The sequence below is a fragment of the Vulpes lagopus genome, chromosome 12, assembly GCF_018345385.1.
Source record: "Vulpes lagopus strain Blue_001 chromosome 12, ASM1834538v1, whole genome shotgun sequence".
NCBI lineage: Eukaryota > Metazoa > Chordata > Mammalia > Carnivora > Canidae > Vulpes > Vulpes lagopus.
Genome location: NC_054835.1, coordinates 45,895,669 through 45,912,563, shown reverse-complemented (window position 1 = coordinate 45,912,563; position 16,895 = coordinate 45,895,669). Strand labels below are relative to the sequence as shown.

General features: G+C 42.2%; 1 protein-coding gene across 1 annotated transcript in view; it reads right to left on the bottom strand.

Annotated features, from left to right (window-relative positions):
* MAP3K3 (mitogen-activated protein kinase kinase kinase 3) overlaps positions 1-16,740 on the bottom strand; it is a 66,436-nt gene extending 49,696 nt beyond the window's left edge. The window contains exons 1-2 of the mRNA XM_041725688.1: positions 16,428-16,740; positions 7,238-7,359 (exon numbers count right to left, since the gene is read on the bottom strand). Of these exons, the coding sequence (XP_041581622.1) occupies positions 7,238-7,359; positions 16,428-16,431 (126 nt within the window). The 5' untranslated portion in view covers positions 16,432-16,740. The remainder of the gene's footprint in view (positions 1-7,237; positions 7,360-16,427) is intronic.
* Positions 16,741-16,895: the final 155 nt, after the last annotated feature.

Sequence of the window (16,895 nt, the reverse complement as noted above, 5' to 3'; positions counted from 1 at the left end):
CTTTCAGTTTCCAGCATTCTTTGGATTTCAGAATTGCAGCTAAGGGATTGTGGACCTATAAAAATCACACACACACACACACACACACACACACACACACACACACACAATCTGAGTTTTTTTCACTATGATCTCAAACTCAACCTAGCTCCATGTATGTCTGTACCAACCGTCTTCCTAAACTAGTCTTCCTTCTCAGCACTGCCATTTCTCACATTGGTACCATGTTCCCTCCGCTGCAGACTCAAACCTCTGAGTTCTGCTTGATTCTTTCCTTCTTCTCCCCTCCAATTCTCTCTTCAAAGGTCTCTGATATAGCACCCCACTCCCCATTCTCTCTGTCCTCTCTCTCGCTGACCCCTTTCCCCCTCACTCCTGGATCCCTAAAGGAGCCTCTCTACTTCTCAGCTTCCTTTTCCAACACATTCTAAATTCCTCTATAGTTTCAATCATCTTAACCACTGCTTTCAGCATGTCCCTTCCTTGCTCAAAAAGTAATCAGCGATACCCCTGACCTATAGAATAAAGTCGAAATTCTCAGCTGTCATTGAAACCCCTCTAGAACTCCTAACTCTGGGAAATGAACAAGGGGTGGTGGAAAGGGAGGTGGGGGTGACTGGGTGACAGGCACTGAGGGGGGCACTCGATGGGATGAGCACTGGGTGTTATCTATATGTTGGCAAATTGAACTCCAAAAGAAAAAAAAAAAAGAAAGAAAGAAATCCCTCTAGAATTTACACTCACTCAGTTTACTGTGCCACCTCACACTGTTCTCAGCAGAAAGGCTCTCTCCAGCCCAATCATCCTGAAATAGGCCACATTCATTCTTTTCCCTAGGTCTTTAACCATTCATTTTCCCGATTTGGAGTGCCACCCTTCCTCCTTGCCACCTAACTAAATGTTCACACATCCTTCACAGACTAGTTTAAGTGCTACCTCCTCCAGAAATGAGTCTGTAACTACTTTGGCTCAAATTCACCTTTCACTTTCCTGGCCTCCTATAGCACTCACTATCTGTACCATATTTTTAGGCACAGTGGCATCCTACCTCAGTTTCTTTATTCTTTTCAATATTTATTTATTTATTTTAGAGAAAGAGAGAAAGCAAGCAAGTGAGCACATGATGGGGGAGCAGAGGAAGAGAATCCCAAGCAGACTCTCCACTGAGCACAAAACCCAACGTGGGGCTTAATCTCATGACTCTGAGACCAGAACCCCAGCTAAAACAAAGAATCAGATGCTTAACTGGCTATGCCACCCAGGAGCCCCACCTCAGTTTCTCTCTTTTTTTTTTTTTCATGTATTTCTCATTTCCCAATAAGACTGTATGATTCTCAGGGTACAGGGAACATAATATATTTCTTTGTACGTCTAAGAGGTTTGACTACATGCACATGTTAAACTGAAGGACAGGTGCCATCCCTGCTAAGAAAAAAAGTTCCAGGACAAAAATTCAGATGTAGGCAAATTCAAGTCCCCTGCCTACCACAGCCAATCCAGTAATAGTGAAGGCCATGTGCAGGGGGATAGTGCAGGTTAAACTACAGATCTGGGAACTTAGCAGAGATGACAGGAGTAACCGACAATGATGCTAAACTTAAATAGAAATAACCTTCTAAACTCAACAACTGAACATGCAACCCAAAGAGCTCCCCCAAGAATCCCTACAAAAACCAGAGGTCAAAAAAAAAAAAAAAAAACCAGAGGTCATTAGGGACACCTGGGTGGCTCAGTGGTTTAGCGCCTGCCTTCAGCCCAGGGCATGATCCTGGAGTCCCGGAATTGAGTACTACATTGGGCTCCCTGCATGGAGCCTGCTTCTCCTTCTGCCTATGTCTTTACCTCTCTCTCTCTCTCTCTCTCTCTGTGTGTGTGTCTCTCATGAATAAATAAATAAAATCTTTCAAAAAAACCCAGAGTATATTAAACAAACGTTTTTCAACTAATTTGACTTGGCAAAGGCCTCAGCTAGCCATTGCTCTGAGTGCCTTCTCTCTGATTCTGTAGCTCTTTTTTCCTCTGTATTTGCTAGGTACCTTTGATGGCTCCCCCAGCTTTGGCACTGGAATCCTTATTTTGCCAAAGATTGTAAGTAAATAAGAAGAGGGAAAAAAGGACAACGAAAATAATTTTGTCTGACTCTGGAAAGTCCTAAGAGATCAATGGAAGAGATTATTATAAAGCAACCTTCTTTGCCCTAGTTCTTTCTATATCCTCAGTCCTTGCATTCATTTGACATGCAGGAAAAGTTCAATGAGTGTCTGAATGAATCAATGATTAAATGGTGTATTGTTTACCTACTGCTGCCTAACAAACCACCACTGTGCACGCACGTGCACATACACACACACATACACAAATGTAAATATATATATGTATATAAAATATAAAGCAACCTTCTTACAAAACAAAATGCCAGGCATGCATATTGTTTTAGGTTGTATTTTCAAACTACCCAGACTATCTTATCAACAACCCTTGAAAGAGAAAGGAAGTCCTGAAGAGCCAGGTCTATCACAGTAAAAGCAAAAGACAGTCTGCTCAATCAGTGACCTTACTGGAGGAAAAGCCCCTAGAATTCTCCTCCTTTAGAACTGATAGCCAAGAGCTCTGCTCTGCTAGTGCCTGCAATGAGGAAAGCAACTTTTCCATTCTGACGCACCCACTAGTGACCATCTGCAAGGTCAGACCCAGGAGAGCCTGACTTCTGTTCAAGCCTGTACTTACCAGTCTGATAAGATTTGAGAAAAACAGGAATTAAAGATTCTATTTCTTCCCCCACTGGGATTTTTAGAAATTAGGCTAGCTTCAGAAGTTTGCAAAGGACTATCTGATAGACAGGAATAACAATCCAATAAAGGTAGAAAACTTAACCCTTTCAGTTCCATGACAGTATGCAGAGTTCTGATTAGAAGCTTTCTTTAGAGCTCATGCACCCAATGCCAGAGCATAACAGAAGTGATGTAATCACTACCACTTTACTCTATACATTTGTTTCACAATGTACAAAATGCATTACATTCTGTCTATGATCTTACAACAACTTTAAGAGATAAAGTGGGTATTATTATGTCTATATTTCAGGTGGAAAAACTGAGATTTAAAAAGATTATTTATTAGACTTACACACAATAAAATTACTGAGACTGGGAGTCGAAGATCTGAGTTTACTTCCTGGCTCTATTCAATACCTCTGTGTAAGCACTTTGCAAACTTTAAAGTATTGTACACATACTTACAGTTGTTGTTATTATTGTTAACTGTTGTTGAAAGCACTCTGTACACTGTAAAATCCTAAATTAATGGATTAGTAATAATGACTTGCAAGCCAGTGCTTTTCTCACCACACTAAGATGTCAACTCTATAGAGAAATTGCACCTATTGAAAAAGCACTGTGAGTTGATGACCAGTAAAGAGATACTGCTCATCGTGGCCCACAAAACTGTCCACAGACCCCAGCCACACGCAGGATGGGCCACACATCTAAAATGTTCAGCCAGCTCTAACCGGGCTGTAGGCTTCCAAGGATCTAATGTACAGGAGGAAGAAGAAACGAACACAGAGCCTACCTCCTAACAAACAGTTCATAGCTAAGCACCTCATTGCCCATGTACTCCCACAGCTGCTCAGAATGCTTAGTTGTTGCCAAATGCATTCTCTTTTTCAGTTGGTTACCTAGCTTGTTCACTTAGGGAAGAGGAAGTCTGAGGTCCTACCAAACTGAGATATCAAATTAGGTCTTTCCAGTTCTTCTAGGCCTCAGCACCCCTAAGATTTCTGTCAATGAACTCACATCTCTTCTGGCTTTCCTTTGCTGTGTCCAGCTTGAGCCCCATGAGGCTATGCCAGTCTCAGCTCTGCCTTATAGCCAGTACTCCCCTTCTCACACTGAAGTAAGTGCTCTTTGCCTCTGCCAGTGCCATCCCCTCCCTGAATAATCAACCTTTCCTGCTGGCCACAATACTTGGTTACGTTCAGCTGGACTCTGCAATTTGAATCTTTAGCCCTATTTGACATTTCCTAGCTAATCTGGCATCTCTAAGCCACTTAAATTAGGTTTTAATCTTTCATTCCTCTCTCCCAAATATGGACCTTCTGGTAGAAGAACTGGTAAGGGAAAAAACAGTTTAATCCTATCCCAAGTCCAAGCAAACAAAAACAATAAAAATAATAAATATGGATTCACTCTGTAAACTATAAAGTCCTATGTTAACAGATTATTAATGCCACCAGACTCTTAGGCCAAGTTATTTTCATTACACTAAGCTGTAAACACATCTCCCTCCAAGGTCCCCCCCACCCCCATTTCACCCCATCCTTCCTGGAAGGGATTCACTGAGACTTTCTCCCCTTTCTGCTTTTGGGTTTTGCTGAAGAACATCCCTTCTGGTCAGAAGCTGAACATCTGTTACAATTCCCAGGAGAAACTTCTATTATCTTGACTTTATTAAGTGGAAAAAGTGATCTTGACATTTCCATTGCCCTTTTACCTAATATTAGCATAAAACTCTGAGCTTCCATTTCTAAACAGCCATGCTAGTTCCATAGCTTCACATTTCCCCCAGATCCCCATGCCTCCTGGAATAGAACCTCAAATAAGATTCCCACTGATGACCTTATCACAATGTGTAGAAACACATGACCTATGTAGAGCAATGAACATCCCAATGAATCGGTGAATACCTCTAAGCAGGCACTTAATTTCTTGCCCCACAAAACAACAGTCCCTTATATAATATATAAAGTCCTATATAGTCCTTTATATAATATATAAAGTTGTGCTGTCCAAGATAGTAGCCACTACCCACATAGTGCTATTTCAATTAAAATTAAATAAAATCCAAAATTCATTTGCTCAGTTGCTCAATAGCTACATGTGGCTAATGGCTACTACAGTGGGCAGCACAGATACAGAACACTTCTATCATCACACAAAGTATACTGGACAGTACTGACATAGGCTGCTTCGGAACAATATTGTTCTGTGAAATGACTAAAAGCACAGAACACAGGTAATGAGAAACCAGTACTCCCTACAAATTCACTAAGATGACTTGTCTAAGAAATGAACTCCACACTTGTCTAGCACTTGGATCAGATCTGAAAGCACATTTTAGTTTTAATGGGTAATTTGGTTCCCTACCAAAAATTTTTTTTAATTTAATTTATTTATTTGTTACAGGGAAAGAAGTAGAGCAAGAGCACATAAGCATGGGGATGGGTAGACAGAGAAGAAGAAGCAGGCTTCTCGTTGAGCAGAGAGCCTGATGCGGGGCTTGATCCCAGAACCCTATTATCATAACCTGAGCTGAAGGCAGATGTTCAACCGACTAAGCCACCCAGGCGCCCCCTTGCCAAAAATTTTTTCTCACTGGCCCCTGCACATTAGCTTGTTGTTACTGTGGGGCTGTTCAGAAGGGCTGAGACGCTACTGTTCTGTTTCTTCTTTAAAAACAAAAAAACTGGGGATCCCTGGGTGGCTCGGCGGTTTTGCACCTGCCTTTGGCCCAGGGCGCGATCCTGGAGTCCCGGAATTGAGTTCCACGTCGGGCTCCTGGCGTGGAGCCTGCTCCTCCCTCTGCCTGTCTCTCTCTCTATCATAAATAAAAATAAATCTTTAAAAAACAAAAACAAAAACAAAAAAACTGAGGTTAATAATTTGTATCCTTCATGCAACAGAAAAAATTTGATGATATTCAGGTAAATGGTGGGTCCTCAGAGCCACTACTTCTTGTTAAGATTACTTCCTAACCAGAGTCAATCCTTTTTTATAGGCTTCTCCCTTCATAACTATGGACATCACCTCAATAACACAACAGCTGGCAGAGCAAAAGATCAGGAACTTTCTTATAATAACTTTTAGGCTCTAAGCAGAAGGATTTCACAAAGGTAATCTCCCTTCAACGAAGATCAGGGACCACCACACCGCCATCCTCTTCTTAGCCTGGTCCTTTCAACTCAGGAAAACTTCCCCTTTTCACCTAACTGATGTCCATGCTCCCCATTTGGAGAAAGATCAGCTGACTGGAGCAGCACACTCCACATAGGAAGACAGGAAGGAAAGTGAGGTCATTAGGCTCAAGCCTGGGGGAGGGGACTCACTTCTGGTAAAATGCTCCTTCCAAAAGCAGCTTTGAATAGAAAAGAGTTACCACAAGGCAGAACCCACACAATTAGAATAATGTATGAAAACAGTACAAGAATGGGCCCTATTCTGTTGTTCCCCAGTTCTGTAAGGTAGCCATAAAAATAAAAGCAGCTTTCTAAACTAATCCTTCTGCTGTATCATAGAATAAAAGGACTCAGGGTCCCTAGTTTTCCTAAAGGCAGGAAATACTCTGAGAGGCTTTATCTAGCAGACCTTAGGCAGTAAAAGTTCTAGGGCCTTACTCTTTCTCTAGGAACCAAGGATTCTTCTGAAGAAATGGTAAACAAGGTGCAAATGAGGAAAGAGAAGGTTAGCTGATAACAAAGAGAACCACAAGGGAGAAAGGCATGGATAAATTTTCGTCAGACACACCAAATACAGCCATACAATATGGCACTAGACAGCCACTAGGAAGGAATCATTCACTCTTCTCTGCAGGCCAAAATACCCAGGAATCAGGGAGTTTGTAAATGCACTGGAGGTGAGAAGAAGGTTCTTAACAGCACAGGAGTTTAAATGTTAACAAAAATAGGAGTTGTTTTCCTAAAGAAGCACACAACTCTCAATAAAATAGACATTCTCAACTACCTGAGTTAACATAAGGGGAAACAACTGTAAACAACAATAATAAAATCCCTCATTGTTACCTTTAGAGTATATTATATGAAATTTCATTAAATAAATTTCCATTCTTAATTATATTTTATATAAACTAATACTAAAATTAATTAATTTTTTCTAAGTATACACTGTAAGGTAACTAAAAACATTCTGAGTTAGCGATTATGAATCTGGATTTAAACGTTTACCAAACAATCAGTAAAGGAACAGTTATATGAATACTGCCCCTAAAAGTGAAGGAATCATTCTTATTCTCCACAGATGAAACACTAGACACAAGACTTTGGGCATTCAGATCATGACCCACATCTGACTGGTATATATCACTTACCATTTAATGGACTGTGAAAGAGAAGGGCCAATAGCATTCAAGCCAAGTAGTTGAATAGCCTTGGCTTCTCAAATATTTACCCGTTTGAAAATCCCTCCCTAGCAATTTTAGTTGGGTCTGCCATGGCCACACACACCTGCCTATTTGGGTGACCCGAGTCTTTGTTCTTCATGGTCTCATATCCAGGCACCCGGGGACGTCGGCTCATCTGGAGGGCCACCAGATCCTTCATGATTGAGTTCAATGCCTCCTGTTCGTCTGCAATGAAAGAGAGTACATGGGCTAAGATACTTTAATATGGACCATAGGTAAGTGTTGAATCACAAAATTGTACACCTGAAACTAATGTTACACTGTATGTTAACTGGAATTTAAGTAAAAACTTAAAAAGAAATACAGAACAGCAAATTACTATCACAAATTATATGACTAATACTCACGGAGTTCTGCCCAGGTAAAATGACAGACCCTGTAACTATAATCACATGTATCTGATGTCTGAAAAGTAGATAACTGAGGTCATAATATGGCATCTTAAATTTTAATGGATTCTTAACGAATCTCATCAGATTTCTGGCAGCAGTATCTACCAATTCACAGTGGCAAGGGAGGTGCTCAAACAGGGCAATTTCTTCCAGTGCCAGAGAAACCCAACCAGGAAAAACAGATGAAAAGTTGGAGTGAACAACAACACAGTTCTGTGTAGTAGGGTACTGAGTGAAAAGATGAATTCATGGAGAGCTGATAATGGGTCAGAGTCACACACAGACTTATTCTTAAAGCGTCCCATGTAGAAGAGCACATTTAAAAAGGTACCAAGCAAGGACCTCAGGTAGCTGCTTTGAATACAAGTTGTTTTATTTTTTATTTTTTTAATAATAAACTTATTTTTTATTGGTGTTCAATTTGCCAACATACAGAATAACACCCAGTGCTCATCCCGTCAAGTGCCCCCCCCAGTGCCCGCCACCCAGTCACCCCCACCCCCCGCCCCCCTCCCCTTCCACCACCCCTAGTTCGTTTCCCAGAGTTAGGAGTCTTCCATGTTCTGTCTCCCTTTTTGATATTTCCTACCCATTTCTTCTCCCTTCCCCTCTATTCCCTTTCACTATTATTTATATTCCCCAAATGAATGAGACCATGAATGTTTGTCCTTCTCCGATTGACTTATTTCACTCAGCATAATACCCTCCAGTTCCATCCACGTCGAAGCAAATGGTGGGTATTTGTCGTTTCTAATGGCTGAGTAATATTCCATTGTATACATAAACCACATCTTCTTTATCCATTCATCTTTCGATGGACACCGAGGCTCCTTCCACAGTTTGGCTATTGTGGACATTGCTGCTAGAAACATTGGGTGCAGGTGTCCTGGCATTTCATCGCATCTGTATCTTCGGGGTAAATCCCCAGCAGTGCAATTGCTGGGTCGTAGGTTTTACAAGCCTAGTCTTTGAAAGCCCCCCTCCCAACTCTTTACAAGTTTATAGGCCTTTTGCTTCTTACAGGGAAGCCAAAAGGCAGTTCTATTGTTTTTCTTCCCTAAGTGACCAAGCAATGAATTGTCTCTCCCTTATTGAAATTACTTTTAATCCCCTTTTCCTGAAATAGCATAGAGTACTAGAATTCTCATGCACTGAAGACAACTGGACAAAACCCAGAATCCAAACCAGCCCAATTCTGTGTTTTGCAGAATTATCCCAGGTCCTTCAAGAGATCCTGGTCTACTCAAATAGCATTTGGGAGTTGAAAATAAACCTGTTGATCTGGAAAGGAATATGAAAGATGAGTTGTTACACATGTTCTGGTGACAGCTAAGTCACTTGGGGACCCAGGGCACACCTTAAAAGAAGTACAAGAGACTCCACCCAGAAAGCACTTATCTTTTGTCTTTTGTCACTGTGCCTTGGAAATGTTCTAACACCTTGTGGAATAAATCGGGGCTATTTGTCTCTTCCCTCTTTTTAGATCAAATGTGCTCAGGCGCCCTACATGCCCCGTCTGAGGAAGTGCAGGAAAGGAAGACGGTGCCCATGTGGAGGTTTCTGTCTACTCATAAAAGTAAAATTAGACTTAACATGTGCAGGAAAGCACTAGTAGAGTAGCTTCCCATCTAATTCCATTTCAAAATATATACCAAAGTGTGTATGAGAGCAGATGTAGAACCAAAAGGATAAATCAATGGGAGAGTGAATGAAAAGGAAGTGGGTATCTACAATAAGACATGTCAAAATTAAAACATGTACATCCCAAGATAAACAGTCATAGTGAAAAACAAACAAACAAAAACATATGTCCCATCAATTATTTTATATTTTCTAGTGATTTCCCTATAGGGCCCTTAAAGAAAGAGAACTTGCATGATATTTTGTTTTGTTTGTTTTTGTTTTGTTTTGTTTTTTAACCTCCCAACCAAGGTTTAAGAATTAGAGCATAACATCTAAGCTAGGAAGACTGGCTTATATACATAATACACGTCGGCTTATATATTAAGTTGGCTTACATACTATTTAATATATATGTGTATACAATTTTGAGGCCAACTGTAACAGTACACTGGGATCACATAAAGAGGATTATGACTAGATAACTGTTTTCTGAGGCACATTCAGGGCTATTCCTAACCGGAGAATACATAGGAGTTTTCAGTATCAAGGTAACCACCCTGTAATTTCTGTTGTCTCAATTCAGATACTGAACCAAGATGGATGTGAATACATACACAGAGACACAAAACACACATGCTTTTCAAGTCAAATCCATGACAAATCATTTCTAATTTTGTATAAGATGATGCTATTATAAGAGCTGGTTTATCAGGTTGACAAATTCGGTTTCCAGGAAGCTAACCAATTCCTGGCATTACTTCATGGATAAACTTGTTTGGTAGTTCCAGTGCTGAGAACACACTAGAGGAATAGTTTGGTACTATCTCCCAAAACCCAGAATAACTGACACAAGTGACACAGGGTTATAGAATCTGATTTTGTGTCAAAGTTGAAAACGCTGCTAGAGGGAGGCAAGTTCTTAAACTGATACTTCAAACTGAGGATGTGGATAAAGACAGGAAGTAAATCAAGTGGCTCTTTTAGGCATTTCTTCCTGGATTGAGATTTTAACTGAATTATCAGAACTCCAATATGGAATTCCTTAAAAATAAAAACAAACAAAACTTAAAAAAACCAATAGAAGCTTTCTTAGAGTGCAGCAGTCATTTATATGCACTTTGAAGTCAGAAAGACCTGGATTTAAGAGGCTTTGAACAAATCTCTTATTCACCCTAAACCTCAGTTTCCTCATCTGTAAAATGGAAATAATAAAAGTATCTCACAGATCTGTTGTGAGAGCTAAGGGAAAAAGAACTTACAAATTATTCCTCATGGTACCAAAGTAACACTTAGTAATGCTTAAAAAATGCTGGCTATTATTATCAATGGAAAAAGGTTGGTGGAAAAGACTGGACACTATTTAATCTACCCTAATACTTAATTTTATTCCTGGATTTTTATTAGTCATTAAAAATACCCATTCACTGAGTACCAGTATGTAATATACATTAGATAGTTCTGAAAGATACTTTAAGATGTTCAAATTTTAGGGGTAAAAGGATGAATGACACCCAAATACAAGGTGACACAAATAAAGCGATTGACTTAGACAATATATAAACTAGAGTACATAATCTGGCATGTGTAAAAAATTGTTTTCAGTGAGTAGGAAGCAGTTTTATAGATTATTTTACATAATTATTAACAGAATAAGAATTCTTTCAGAAAATCAAGTTGTTCCAGCTATGTGAGAGCTTAAAAAATGAACTGAAGATGAGAAAGGACCTAAAAGCAAGTGAGGGGACTGAGGGGAAAAAAAAGTAGGTCAGGGGCTGATCCTCAATGAATAATCCTTATCAAGTAGAGTAGGAAGAAGGTATGCTGGCAAAGGAGGCTTTAAGAGGTTTGGAAGAAAAAATACCAGGAGTGGCACCACAGAAGTCAGGACCAAAGAAGGACAGTGGCAGGCACAGGCCAGGCAGGCCCAATAGAATGGCAGAGGTAGAAACACAATTTTAAAGGGAATCAAGAAGCTAAAGATTAAAAGGAAATTGGAAGTAGTAGAAATCAACAATTCATTTGTGAACTTTACACATGAACAACTTGAGGCTGGGGTAATAGTTAGTGTGCTATAACCTTGAAAATATTTCCTGAGGATGGGGGTGGTTTGACACACTTAAAAGCTACCAGGAAGAAGCACAGAGGAAGAAGTTAATTCTAGAGATTAAGGGGTTATGACTATAGAGGGAAGGAGTATTCACAGAAAATAGAAAAGAAAGGATCTATGAAATAAGGATTAGAGTTTAGGCTTGAAAAGTGGAAGCTCTTAAGCAGTCTTAAGCAGATAGCTATCCATAATTATTCAGCAGTGTGCACTTTTTTCTTCTCCAGATACCCTGACCTATGGTCTGGGGGCTGCCAGGAAATATACTCCTCTCTCCTTAGCTTCAGCATGAAGTCAATCTTCCAGACTGAACTATTACTCTATCTAAAAGTAGGGTCTTAAGGCATGCCCATTTATGAATTCCCTTGGCTAAAAACCCAGAAAAGTTTCTAGTAGCACCATGTCCTTCAATAAACATTGTTGTCCTATATAACATGTTTACCATGTCAGACACTCTCCCTTTTCCATATATACAAATCCCCAAAGTAATGTTCTAATTGTTTTCACTTAACTAACAATGTTATTTCTTTATGTGGCCAGCACTTTACCCAGCACTGCCAGATGGTCTGATCACACTGCTCACCCAAGAGATGCTGTTTTCAAAGTGTCCCTGGGTCACATTACTATCTTAATCTCATGATATTTCATATTCTCCCACTGATCCACCTTGTCACCTTGTCAATACCTGGGGAAACATCATTTTATAGTAAGTACAAGGAAAAAGGCCCGAGCCTCATTGACAAGAAACTTTTTATCCTTCATGGACAATGGTAGAGCTTTGCTAGATCTCAAAGTCAAATTCTGATTTTTTTCTGTTTCTGGGCTATAACAGCCCTTCCAAAGTAACTGATGGTTTAAAATGTATTTATTTTTTTTTATTTTTAAAGATTTTATTTATTTATTTGAGAGAGTGTGCAAGAGCAAGAGACAGATTGAGCACAACCTGGGAGAGAGGCAGAGGGAGAGGGAGAAGCAGACTCCCCACTGAGCAGGGAGCTCAACACAGGGCTCAATCCCAGGACCCTGGGATCAAGACTTGAGCTGAAGACAGATGCTAAACTGACTGACCCACTCAGGTGCCCCCCAAATTTAAAAATACATATTACAAAGTAATATGAGTATCTTCCTCAGAAGAATCAACATATCACCACTATATTTTATTTTTACATTTAATGAAATTAATCTAAAGGTCTAGAAACTATAGGATTATGTATGCCAACCCCAAAACTACAGAATTGATCTCTCACTCCTGTGCACTGGTACATAGTTTTAACAAAATACCTACACCACCTCCTTGCATTCACTTGTTTACATATTTCTGGTTCACCTTACCTTTTTAAGATAACTTCTTAAGGACAGGAAAAATGCAGATACAAGGCCTAATACTGTTCCTGACATGTAAGAGACAATAAATGGGCAAAGACTAGCTTACGTAGACAGAACCAAGAAAATTGCTCCTTATCCTTTGTGTAGTCCCCTAATACTCACTTAGCTATTTACTTTTTATAAATGCCTAAAATTCAGTTTTAAAATCCAATGGTCAAGGGCACTAGGTGGCTCAGTTAAGCAATTGCCTTCAGCTCAGATCATGATCCTGGGATCCTGGAATTGAGCCAGGCTCCCTGCTCAATGAGGAGTCTGCTTCTCCACCCCCCTCTGCCCTACCCTGTCCCCCTTCCCCACTCCTGCTTGCTGGCACAAGCTCTCTCTCTCAAATAAATAAAGGATTTTATTTGAGAGTGAGAGAGTGCAAGTGAGTACACAAGCCAGGCGAGAGGCAGAAGGAGAAATAGACTCTTTGCTGAGCAGGGAGCCCAATGTGGGGCTTGATCCCATGACCCCAGGATCATGACTTGAGCCAAAGGCAGACGCTTAACGGACTGAGCCACGCAGGCACCCCTAAATAAAGTCTTAAAAAAAAAAAAAAGAAATCCAACTGTCATTTAAAAAAATACCAGAAATCTAGACAACACATAGCCATGCCGAGTCATTAAATTGTGACCCCAATTTCAATTAAAACAGTTGTTGGGGGATCCCTGGGTGGCGCAGCGGTTTGGCGCCTGCCTTTGGCCCAGGGCGTGATCCTGGAGATCCGGGATCGAATCCCACGTCGGGCTCCCGGTGCATGGAGCCTGCTTCTCCCTCTGCCTGTGTCTCTGCCTCTCTCTCTCACTGTGTTCCTATCATAAATAAATAAAAATTTAAAAAAAAAAAAAAACAGTTGTTGGCCAGTCTACACAGGAGGTCAGGTTCTAGACAAGCCAAGTTGACACTGGTCTGACTGGGAGCTCACAACAGCCCTGGAACCTTAGAGACCCAAGGTGCCTATAAATCACAATGATTCTGACTTCTAGCCAAGCTATTAAAGCAGAATCAACTCATCCTTAATCCTATACCCAGTTCACTGTAGTTTCCTGTAACATTTCCAAGTTGTTACACGTTTTTCAGTAACACTTCCCACTAAGTTTCAGACTGTATTTATAAAAAATCCAAATGTACGCTAGTGAATTAGTCTCAAGCATTAATAGCATTTGCCACTATAATTACTAAAACTGGGAGAGAATTCTAGTGTGACCAAGAAAAATGACCAGTCAATCCCAATTTTTTTAATAACCACATAATATCAAAGCCAAAAAAAGAAGCATATCTCCATATTCCCTATTATTTACAAAGATAAGTGTACTACAGGGGGATAAGTATAGTTCCCACTAAATATTTACCGGGGCTAACAGCCAATATAAAATCTAACCCGTTTTTATTACCAACCCAAGTTGTCAAACAAGCTTGAATCTGGGGCTTTGAACAGCTCAGGGAAGTATGACTGTTAATCAAAAAACCTGAAGGGCAGGGACTCAAATTAGTTTTGGTCCTTTCCTCACTGGGCTGAAGTTTAACAAATATAATGAAAATATTAATAAGTCTGTATGTCTTTCTTATCAACCTCTTGCTGTATCATAGTTTACTCAGAACCACAACTAAAGCAAACTAACCTGGGAATTTTATTCATCATACACATCACCAAAATGGAAAGCAATATTTAAAAGAGTGACTGTGTATATATGTGTGTACACACATATCCTTGCTGAAACTTTTATAAGGTAAATTAAAGATCCAGGCTCTGGAAGCATTCAGTATTAGCTCTAATTGCATATCAAGGTCATCTACAAAAAAGAGAGAGTAGGTACAAAGGGAACCTGCTAAAGAAAGTAAGGCAATTTCTTTATGTAAAACAGACATGGGGACAAATAAGAAAGCAGAGTTCCTGGTCCTTTTTCCTTTGGGGTTCCGGCCCCTACGTATATAGTCCCTTTCTTCCCCATCACTGTCTCTCCAAAAACTCATGCACTTGAAATAGTTTTTAAGAATGTCTTGAAATGTGAAAACAGGCTGAGAACTATTTTCATGTTGGACATTAAAATGAAGTCAACAAATCTGGACACTCTGACTGATTCAGAAGTCAAGAAAGTGGGGAGTGGGAGTCTGCCCATCCTCAAGTATTACACATTCCCTTTTGGGCCTTAACACTGCCCTCACAAGACAAAGAGGAAAGACCATCACAAACAGAGGTTCACAAGCCAATTCAAGGACTGAGTACAATCATCAAATTCCAAAACACAAGATAAATGTTTGAAGCCTGGGAGGACATGAAGAATCATGTGCCCCATTTATAGTAAACGTTTGGTATTTGTAGAATTATTTTTTAAAATACCAAGCCTTACTGGGTTCCTTTTCTGCTTACAGTCACAGGAGACTTACCCCAGAAAAGCAAGCACTTTTAAAGCAAAGAACGGGAAGGAAACCGTACACCCAGCAAATGAACAAACCCATCCTTTACTGTACAAGGGCAGCATGAAATAGAACAAGGCAATTCATTCAAAGGCATAGTGTAGATACAGGCAGTAAAACAGTATCTGCCCAATGTGACACAGCATACGCTTAACCTTTTACAAAAATGACCTGACCTTGCTATAGGGCAAAGCAAATATTAACGTTCCCTCTTCTCATGCATGGCACTTCAGATACAGCAAATGCCTTTGCAAAGGATCCTTTCACTGACTCCTTGGTTATTTAGGACAGTACCAAATGCTTTGCAAAACTCGTGATTGTGGACGACAGTATCACAGTAACTCATCCGAACAAGAGAAGCAAAGTACATCTAAAATGTTATCTGTTTCTTAACCTAGTCCAATAATCATTTGCTAAATTACCAAGAAGGACAACAAAATGTAATTCAGTGTAAATGCCGCGTGTGGAAGACATCAGAAGCATTTCTTAGATTACATCTTTACAACAGAAATTGCAAGTACTGATAAAAAGGAAATGATTTCATAGATTCTTTAGCGCAGTGAATGCTTCTTTTAAAAGTTACATAATTTCAGGGATACCGTTAAATAAAAATAATGGCTGTAAAACACTGCAACCGGATTTTTCAAAAAGTAGGATGTGAATTACAGCTGGCAGTCCCCTACCAATTCCTACCCTCCAGCAATCTGCGTGCGGCTCTCGTTTCTCAACCGCGCTGTTGATAACAGTGATTGCCGTTTTAATCATCTCCCAGCCTATCTCCCCGCACGCCCTCCCCCCTGCGCTGGGGCGCGCACAGGGCTCGAGAGCAAGCCCCGGGAACTCTCGCTGGCCGGCCTGTGTGAGCAAAGGGAAGGAAATGACACAGGCAGGAAAAAAAAGCAAATCAAGGAAAAGACACAACAGCAGCTGGGCCTGCACCAGCCTCCAGCCCGGGCCCCACACTGAGCCCCCGCTCCCCCGCCCTCGGGCTCGCGGGCCGGCTCGCTCGGGCCGGAGCGGGCTGCCCCGCCGAGCACGGGCCCTCGATCCCGCCGCCGCCTCCTCGGGATGCGCCCGCCGCGCGGCCCGGAAGGAGGCTGCCCAGCGGGCTCCGCCGGCCCGGACCGCCCCGGCAGGCCGGGGAAAGCCGAACCCCCGCCTGGGCCGCCGAGCGGCGAGCGGGGCGGGCGGGCGCCGGCAGTCCGCAGCCCGGGCCGGGTGGGCTGTCCATGCCTGTCAGGCGGCGGCCCAGGGTCCTCCTCCCCTCAGCCCGGGGCGGGGCGACGCGGAGCAGCGCGGGCACAGGCCGGGGCGGTGGCGACACTCACCCATGGTGGCGATGGCGGCAGCGGCGGCTCGGGCCCGAGTGTCACCTCCGCAGCCGGAGCTGCATGCCGGGGGCCCGGGCGGCGGGGACGGCAGCGGGCCTGGCTCCGCGCGGGGGGCGCGGGCTGCGCTCGGGGCCCCCGCCGCCTCCCCAGGCTCCGGCTCCGGCTCCGCCCGCGGCCGGGCGCTGTGGCATGGGCAGGGTGGCCCGCTACATCCCCGGCGCTCCTCGGCTCGGCCCAGCCCGGCCTCGGCGGCGCCGCTCGGCCCGCCCGCCCGCCAGTCTCCCAGTCCCGCAGTCGCTCCGTCCGGCCACCGTTCTCCACCTCAGGAACGCTCCGAAAAACAAACCGCTGGTCGCGCAGCTCGCCCCCTCGTCTGTCACTCACCGCAGCGTCCGCCAATCCCAGGCAGCCGCTGGGCCTTCGTGCCACCCCCACCCACTTCACCAGCCAATAACAGGGAGGAAG